Consider the following 9,809-nt stretch of genomic DNA (forward strand, 5'->3'; position numbering starts at 1 on the left):
TTCTTTTCTTTTGCCATAAAAATTAAGTAATGACCCGAAAGCACCGTTCAAATGAAGTGGTAGAGAAGGAAACAAAGCCTGAAACATCAGAGGGACAAGAAATCTGCACTCAATGTTTATGTATTGAGGTGCTGCTTGTGTACCTGGCAAAGAAGCTGAGCCATAGGTTCCCGAGAAGTCTCCCTCGTGCTGTCCAGGCAGGCATGGACCCACTGGTAAGGTCAGCTACAGCTGCCTTCTTGGGGTGCTCCTTAATTCATCATCTCTTCGTTAGACTATCTGCTGGCTAACTTGCAGCACTGAAGCTCACAGGACTTTTAATGGGTTTAGCCTCTTTTTGCGTGAGGGTTGCATGAAATGTATCCGTACATCCTGCCTGGCCCTTTGCTGATGCATCCGTCTGATGCTGGCAGAGAAAATGTGCGAATGACCAACCCAGCGTACAGGGAGTCAAGGCTGGGAGCTTAGCCCTGAGCTTCCCTGGTTAAGGTTGGACAAGCTGAAACTGTTTCTGATATCAGCATGTTATTTATTACGCTCCTCAGTGTGCTCCAAGTGGCCTTGGCTCTCGCTCAAGGCTGAGCGAATCCTCTGCAGGGGAGGCAGGACCAGCCACGGCACACGTTCGGCCGTACAAGCCTGTTTTTCCCTTTTGAGCCACGCCCGGCTCTGTCCATCCTGCCCTGTCTTTGCAATGGATGCGTAACATGCCTCAGGACAGCAAACCCTTATGGGAATGGAGCCACGTGGGATCACAGATATTGGGGGGGGACAGGAGAAGGAAATATCTGACTGAGACTCCTTTTTTTTCCCCACTCAGGCATAGCAGTCTCCAGCCAGGCTAATGACGTGGTGGGGTCTGTGCTGCTGCAGCAAAGGACCAGCACAACAGCCAGGACCAAGCAAAGGGGAGCCTGCAGGGCTCTGGGGAACCGTGCCGCCGGCCCACATGCTGTCTCTGTCATGCTGCCTAACAGATGCCCCCTCCCCTCCGTAGTTTTGGGAGGGAAACAGCTAAAGAGCTTCGTTGTTCTCCTTCCGTGAGTGCGGCACATGCTCTCTCCTGGGCAGAGGAACCACAGCTACTGAACACGTTCCCGGTCTGTCCGTTAGGGAACGGTGTTATCCCAGAGGCACAGCACAGCGCTAATCTGATGGAAACACTGCATGTACCAGAAATGCTGCAGCGATTAAAAGAAAATCCCCAACGTTCCTGCTTAATGCTGGACCTCTGCCAGCAAAGCCGAGGTAAATCCATTCCAGAGCTGCTGCACAGGCAGAGGAAGGTTTTCACTCCAGTGCCACCCCCTGCCATGGGCAGGGACACCTCCCACCAGCCCAGGTTGCTCAAAGCCTCATCCAGCCTGGCCTTGAACCCCTCCAGGGATGGGGCATCCACAGCTTCTCTGGGCAACCTGGGCCACTGCCTCACCACCCGCACAGGAAAACATTTCTTCCCAATGTCTAGTCTAAGTCTCCCCTCTTTCAGCTTATACACGTTATCCCTTGTCCTGTCGCTACACCTCTCCTACCGGTGCTTTTGGGTGGCCCATGACCACTGTGGCAGCAAGATACCCCCTCGTGTCAGCTGCCCTTGGACAACCACACTGCTGCAGAGGAAAGCTTTGAACTTCCCTCCATCTCTTTTTCTTACAACCCTGAAGCAGGAGGGGCTGGGTTGGCATTAATGCCGTGCTATAAATCTCTTTTCGCTCAGTGCAATCAAAATTATTGGGGCTCAAATATTTTACCAGCGTAAAGGCTTCGCTGCCTTCTCTAAGCAAAGACAGCCGTTTGCATTCGAACATTGGATGGGTGGCGAATTGCTTGGTGTTCCTTTAAGAACAGCCGGCAGCCTAGCTGATGAAATATTATTATTCATCTCAGCTGTTCTCAGGAGAGAAGCAGCAGGTTTTCACATCCACTCCTTTAGGCACGTTGGCAGTGCAGCTTTCTGCTCCTGAGCTCCTGCGGATGGCCAGGCTGGGGGACAGCTTTCCCTTCCACGAGAGCAGCAAGGTCATTTTGCTGCTGATGCAGCGCATCCAGAAACACCATCACCCCAACAACTCACCAGCCCGCGACATCCATCTGCCTCACCGAGCCCCTTCTCTCTCAGCATCCTCTCTCACACGGATGGAAGTCTCACAGCGGCTTGTGCAATGCCATTAATTCTCACAAAGCCACATCATGCCAAGGAGCTCATCCTCTCAGGTCCTGCTGCTCCTCTTATTCCCAGTTTATGAGTTTACAAGCTACAGCAATGCTTTTGCCCACAACCCTGCACCTACCTGAGCACATCCTACTTCTGCCACCAGTCTCCCCAGCTGCTCCTCCCAGTAACAGCCAGCTGCGTGTCCTTTGCACGTGCCGCTTGCCACCACTCCGGCTTCTTGCCCAGTGCTACCGAAAACCCTCGCTGAAAGCGTGTCCAAGACTAACCTCTGATGTCCTCTTCTAGCCTTCTACCAGCACCTCCCATCTGCCAGTTCGGTCCCGAAGTACTGAGATTCTCTTTTGCACATTCTTTTGCTTTCCTTTCTCGCCTACCCCAGAAATGCCAGGCCAGCCCGGCACACCTGCCTTTCGCCCTGCTAAGGTTTTTTTATCCCTGTTTGAGTTTGTTCTTTTGAAGTTTGTCCTTTCCCCACCTGGAACCGACACCACACAAGGGTCTGTTTCTCAGCAGGAGGCAGCAATCCTGAAGTTCAGTGCAGCGCTGCCTTCCACGTGCGCAGAGATCCCACTGTACTAAGCTGTCCCATTTCTGCTTTCACTGCAGACAGCAACATTTTTTGCTTCTGTGCAGCCCCTTTTTTTCCTGCCTTACTCCATTCTCAGGGCCCCATCATTTCCCTCCAAGCTTGCAGAAAGCAGTCCCAGGGGAGGAAACGTGGAGCACACGGAGCTGGTGCCGTTCTCCTCTGTGCAGGAGGTGCGGTGAAATACTTACTAGATAACGAGGCAGCAAGAAGTGGTGACCTGAATGCTTTTCCCACGGAGGCAGACTGCTGTTTCCCTATTATCAGTTTCTGGCAGCATCAGCGCCCTTCACCTTTTTGATGGGATCCAGCCAATACCGGAGCCAGAGTAGGATACTTGCAAACCTTCCGAATGACAATCGACTTCTAACACTGCTTAGCAACCTGCACGAAGGGGAAGAAAGTTACTCCCATTGGGTTTTAAACTCCTGAAACAAAGCAATTCCAAATGGATGCTTTATATTCACTGGTTCTTTTTAGAATTATGAGGTCAGAAAAGACCAGCAATGAAATAAAATGAAGCTCAATTTTGTCAGAGGAATGGAACGGATTTGCCTGACAAATCTGCAACTCATAATCAGTTTAAGTCACTGAAGACCGCGGTGATTCCCACTGGTATTTATAATATTTCTTGCAGTACGTATTGCCAAATCTATCTTCCACAGGCACTGACACTTTTGGTAGTTGTCAGGCAGAACCACTTTGGTTCTTTTGCTTGGTGTGGGTTTTTTTTTTCTTTTTAAAACCTGGACACTTCTTCCAACAGCTGTTCTTTCTAGACATACTTGCTATTCATGTCACACTGTTTCCAATTTTTAAAACTGAAAGCCAACTCCAACTGTGCTGAAGGAAAGGACAGTGGGCTGTGAAACTCATCCAACCCCACTTGCTAACAGCCAGCAGAAGCGTGCTTGCAGTCTCCCAGCACAGCATGCCCTCGCAGCGGCGAGCAGAGCAGCAATCTCTGGGTTCGGGGGACTGCAAGAAACACTTTGTACCTTGCTTACGCGCTAAATATCTCTGTCTCCATATGGGCGGCTTAAACCACTCTGCATTCTTTTTGCTCTCCGCTTTTAAAAATGCATGCAGACGTGTTCAATATCCTTGCTAAAGCTTTCCGTGAAATGCAAATCTCTGTGTGTGAATGTTAAATAGAGCTTTTAGTGATGAGCCTAGAGAAAAAAAAAATATCCTCAAGCCTAGGATGCAACAGAAAGGCAGCCTACTGTATTCCGGGTTCAAGATCTTTAAGTTGTACTTTATAAAGACACGTTTTAATAAATTAACATTTATTGAAAATATCACATTAGCCTTTATTTTTCTTCTTTGCCCCAGCGCAAAATGAAGATATTTAACATGTAAATTGTAATAACAGAACTGCAAGCAGCTTCATCAAATGAAAGATCAAATACACTTATAATACGATCAGACTCTTTAATCTGGTGGGGATAGGGAACAGTGGGCAGAAGGGAAGAATCTGTTTTAGGGTCTGATACACAACCTATCTTGTTTTAACATGTGTATCTTATTAAAAGCCACTGTTTAGCAGTATAACATGCATCTAAAAATTGAAAATACGGGGCATCATCCATTAAATATACTATTTGTAGACAAGAATCATTAGGGATGGGTAAAGGATTAAAATAAAAACAAAGCACCAGGGCTCCACAGCCCTCCTGGAATAAAGAATTTTGCAGGGAGAGCGTAATGCCGTTTGTCAGTGCTCTATCTACTGTGACATGCTGTAAGGACTAGCGTTTGGTCCATTTCCTGCATGTTTGCTGTAGAAATGCACTTCTTTGGAAAAGCAACCGTCAAGGCTTTGCAAAGGCAGGGCTACTTCAGACACCCAACTTATTGGCCTGGGTAAGGACAACTTTCAGAACAGGCATGAAAGCAGAGGTCTCGCTGAAGTTGCTGGTGCTGACGATGTGCGTGTGGATGTTCAGTCCTTCCTGGTAGTTGCGGCTTTCGATGCTCTTCACAATGTTGTGCAAACCGCTAATGATGGTTGGAGAGAGCTGTAAGGAAAGGAAGTTCAGCAGAAAAAAAAGAAACCAGTGCATCCACTAGTGCTAGAAAAACAGAAATCCTTTGGCCCTCAGAAAGGTGCAGGAGCTAGTTCCTTTCTGTAACGACAGCCATCTCCAGAGCTGCACCACACCGGGAACAGCCACTGGGAAGCCCAACAGCAGACCTCAACGAGGAGCTACCTTCTCTGCAGTGCTGCAAACCCCTGCAAGCCTTCAGAGCCAGCCCCTGGCCTGCATCAGCAACAGTGTGGCCAGCAGGACTAGGGCAGGGATTGTGCCCCTGGACTCGGCACTGGTGAGGCCGCACCTTGAATCCTGGGGTCAGTTTTGGGCCCCTCCCCACAAGAAGGACATTGAGGGGCTGGAGCAGGTCCAGAGAAGGGCAACAGAGCTGGGGAAGGGTCTGGAGCACAGGGCTGACGAGGAGCGGCTGAGGGAGCTGGGGGGGTTCAGTCTGGAGAAGAGGAGGCTGAGAGGAGACCTCATCACTCTCTACAGCTGCCTGAAAGGAGGGTGCAGTGAGGGGGGTGCTGGGCTCTGCTCTAAAGGAACAAGTGATGGGACAAGAGGAAACGGCCTCAAGTTGCACCAGGGGAGGTTTAGGCTGGATATTAGAAAAAATGTCTTCACTGCAAGAGTGATGAGGCATTGGAACAGGCTGCCCAGGGCAGTGGTGGAGTCACCATCCCTGGAGGGGGTCAAGAAACGTGTAGATGTGGTGCTTGGGGACATGGGTTAGTGGGTTGGGTGGGGTTGGGGTGTCAGTTGGACTTGATGATCCTTGAGGTCTTTGCCAGCCTGAATGATTCTAGGATTCTACGGAGGCGGGAGACCTGCTGTGACAGACTAAGGCACATGAAAAACCTAGCTATGATGCCTTTGGGGGAAAAGTTAATTGCTCAGCAAAGATAGCCTGACAATGGCAAGATCAGACCACTCTGATCCTAAAGTACTAAGAGATCTAAGCCCTGTCCCTTTTTCTGCCACAGACCTCCTGGAAAGCTTTCGAAAAATTACACAATCTTCAGAACTGCTTGCACATCTGCCTTCCAGTAAAGTCAGTGAGCCTCCAGGGTGTAAATCTGGAGTTTTTTTAGACCCCAGGCTGTGTGTCCCTCACACTCCTTTGCTGGGAGCAGGTGAACTTGCCAGGTTGTCTCATTCTGCCAGGAGCTGGGGAGAGGGACTCTCCTGATGCATTCAGCCAGTGTCTCTGCTCTCTGGCTTAGCACAGCACCATATAAAACCCATGACATGATCCCAAACACACTGTCAAGTCTCCACAGGCACTTGGGGCCAAGCACTCTACCTAGCTGCTTCTGGGAAATGCATGGCAACATACAAGAAAGGGATTCAAAGGATGCTTCCAAAGAAAGATCAAGCACCTGCTACTTATTACAGAGGGGTCAGTCCACACCACCAACGAAGTTCTTGGCTATACCCGCAATATTTGATGGGGGAAGAGAACACAAAACCAGAACTTACTGTCTGTTCCCTAAGTTTGTCGTATAGAGACTCCAGACGCTTATTTGCATCATCTAGTTTCCTCTTGGTTTGCTGCAAGAGAAAAAAAAATCCCATTAAAACACAGTGATTTTACCACCACAACACTGATTTGGTACCACTGCAAAAAGGTCCACCCAGCACATTCAACAATATTTTCCTAACACATCATTTGAATTATTTGCTTTGTACTTTTCACCCCTGATTTTTCTAGGAAACCAAAGCAGTATGACTGTAGTTTGTCCACGTGTAAACGCTCTAGTTAGCTAAAGAGAATATGAAACTGTAGAGGTGCATCCTGAAAGCCACTGGTCATTTGCAAAACCCACTGGTATTAGCTGATATGGCAAGCGACAGAATTATGAGCTGCAGTAGGAATTCTTTTTCTATGGCTCACTGGCAAAGCATAATGATATCTGGATAAAGTTATTACTGGAATCAAGTATCCAGCAACATCAATGAGAGCTTTAGGACACACACAGTCACTGAAGTCTACGTATGTACAGCTCAGTCATCTTTTAGGGCAAATCCTAATCATATTTTTCATTATATGATTAGTAAAACCAGGAGTTTGTTTGAAAGTTTTTACTGTCAACAGAAAAACTAATAACCTAACCCACACAGGCCAGACAGATCCTTTGAGCTTCCATAATTTTCTACAAACCACCCATTGATGTGTCTAGGATTATTTTGCCACCAAAGGCTCTTAAAATAACCCCAAGTCTATTCCACCTGGAGTGCCACGGCAGCTGCTGGAGAAATGCATCTCTATCCACTTTTTTTTTTTTTAAACAAGCAGCTACAGAAATGGAAGGTTTTTCTCCAGAATAGTAAAACAGTAATAAAGCAGCAAGGTTACAATTACAGAAGCACAAAAAACAGAAGACAGCCAACAGCAGAAGAAACAGCACAGGAGTATTGGAACTTCCTCCTAAATCAGTATGCAACATTAATCCGTCGTCACTGATGATACTGCCATTTCCCCTGGCAACTGGAAAAAAGTTTTTCTGTAACAAATAATTTTCAAGAGAGAAAATAATGCCCACAGGAATGCTCTAGCTCAGGTGTAAAGACAGACTAGTAACTGCCTGCTGTGCTAGAATTAGGGAAAGCTGTTTGGATGGCAAAGGGCACAGGAGAGAACTCAGCTCGTGGATCTCCCAGGTCAGATGTGGAAAACCCCTCAGCAGCAGTTATCCTGTCAAGGCACTGGAACAAGTAAGGAAAAAGTACCCAGGAGAAGCAGATAAGAAACTGGATAATGCTTTTGGACTTGCTAACTCTCTCAGATAGGGCAACATGTATAAGCTGAAAGGGGGGAGACTGAGATGAAATATCAGGAAGAAATGTTTTCCTGTGCGGGGGGTGAGGCAGTGGCCCAGGTTGCCCAGAGAAGCTGTGGATGCCCCATCCCTGGAGGGGTTCAAGGCCAGGCTGGATGAGGCTTTGAGCAACCTGGGCTGGTGGGAGGTGTCCCTGCCCATGGCAGGGGGTGGCACTGGATGGTCTCTGAGGTCCTTTCTGAGTCAAACCATTCTGTGATTCAATGATCATTTGTTTCAAAACCTGTGAAAAGACATACATGCTAGTTTCATTTTACAGATGGCCAACTAGAAAAAAAGAGGAATAAATAAATCCTGTTCCAGCCCCTAAGCAGGAACTCTCGTCATGTTCCCATTTTTCCCTTTGGAATGTAATAACTGAGTAGTGTCTGCGTTTGTTCTGACAATAACTGGTGGATACAGTCAGGACAGTGTCTCAGTGCTGCAAACACTTGCTCTGCCTAGGAAAATCAGAGAGACTTAACAAGAAGAAAAATGTGTTGCAGAGCATAAAAGCAATCCCTGGGTGCAGATGTGGATGGAATGCTTTTGCCTTCTCTGTGTCTGGGAGAAGGGGCACTCAGAGGAAGAAAAGGTCAAAGGCTCTGTGCAGGATCTGACTTTTATCCCTGCACTCTACAACTGAATCTTTAAAAGAAAGGATTTCCATTGATCAAATGCTACTGGATCTTATGGGGTCTGTCCAAAGAAAGGTCTAAGGTCTCAAAAAGCTTCTGTACAGGAGTGCGTGGATGAGTCCACCCTGAAGCTGCTGGGCTGAGACCCAAAGGGGAAAGAAAGAGTAAATACATGCAAATGTCAACTCTAAACGACAGAGCCATCTGAAATGGTACAGCAGATGCAGAAGTGACACCGAATGACCAATATACTCCTACAGTGCCCTCAGCTCAGCTGTCTGCCCTTGTGAGCCTGTGCTGCTGAGCAAGAACATTCAGTGCACAAAGGTCTCTGCGTGCCACCAGCCTGTCTTTCATCATAGACCTTTCAGCATGTGGTAGGCAGGAGCTGAACAGTCAGCATGTGGGCTTTAGGGTAGTGAGTTATTTACTGACCACTGGAAATAAATGGGAAGCTGTGAGATGGATGGGTTGTTTACAAAATAGTGACTGCCACAGGAAATGGTTTTGCTCGTAACCTTCCACTTCTCTACTACCCACTGTTTCCCTTGGAAATCAGTTTGTTATCAGAAATCACAGATCAAAATCTGAGGCATGCACTCAAGTATGTGAGCCTTGGCTCACACCTGGCGTAATGCCAGCTGCTTCCTGGTCTGAATTATAAGCAGATAAGCAAATTAACAAGATATGCCCTCTTAACAAGTGAGTGCAAGGCATGGCTCCATAGTGTTCACCTGACAGAAGGAAGGGCAGCCCATTCCAAAGGTTTTTGATTTTTTTTTTTTTAATCCATCAACATCAAAACCTCAAGTGTAACCAATTCCAACCCTCCTCCTTAGAAGAGAGCAGCCGAGGGGGCTGCAATGGGTTAATTTCCTGCCCATAGACAGCACTGTTGTGTTCTGATCCCAGATGGCCACATCCTTGGTGCTTATGGCTTTTCTGCACATTGCCTGTGGCTGCTCAAAGCAGCCATTAGAAGAAAAAGCTACCTGAGGAGAGGCTGTGATGGCTAGCTGTGCTCCAGGTACCGGCACGTTCACCCGGACACAGGGGTACGCTGGGAAGCCCACTGAGACCTACCGGATCAGAGGCAGACAGCAGGCACCTCTGGATAAGAGCTTCAAAGGTCGTCTTCAGAATAAGGTGCTCTTCAGGGATAGGCTTCTTGGTAATCTTCTCTCTCGGCAGTGCCTGCACATGCTGAGAAACAGAGAGCAGGTGAGGCTTTTCCAGGTCACTGGGACCACGTTTTCAATGAAACCAACTGGCATTATCAGCCAGCTTGGCATAACTCCTGCTTCTTCCCTGTGGATGTGTGGAGGTGACATTATCAGCATCTGCTGTCACTTCCTCTGGAGAGCTGTGAAGTTGCAGAAGGAAGCAGGTTGTTGGTCCACACTGACTAAAGGGTTAACTGCAAAGAGGTGGTGTCTAGGTGGAGACTGCAGCAGCAAAATGCCACTATGGTGCTGTCCTGGGTTCAGCTGAGACAGAGTTAACTGTCTTCATAACACCTAGAAAGAGGCTGTGGTTTGGATTTGTGCTCAG

The 9,809-nt window shown here is 47.9% G+C and overlaps 1 protein-coding gene across 1 annotated transcript; it reads right to left on the reverse strand.

Annotated features, from left to right (window-relative positions):
• Window positions 1-4,185: 4,185 nt before the first annotated feature.
• Window positions 4,186-9,461, reverse strand: LOC104469708 (protein transport protein Sec31A-like; the record flags this gene model as incomplete). Its single annotated transcript, XM_010084311.1, has 3 exons — window positions 4,186-4,783; window positions 6,281-6,352; window positions 9,342-9,461. Coding segments are annotated over 3 exons (372 nt in total), but the record flags the coding sequence as incomplete, so codon positions are not given.
• Window positions 9,462-9,809: the final 348 nt, after the last annotated feature.

This window comes from Pterocles gutturalis, unplaced genomic scaffold (genome assembly GCF_000699245.1).
Source record: "Pterocles gutturalis isolate BGI_N339 unplaced genomic scaffold, ASM69924v1 scaffold38195, whole genome shotgun sequence".
Classification (NCBI taxonomy): Eukaryota; Metazoa; Chordata; class Aves; order Pterocliformes; family Pteroclidae; genus Pterocles; species Pterocles gutturalis.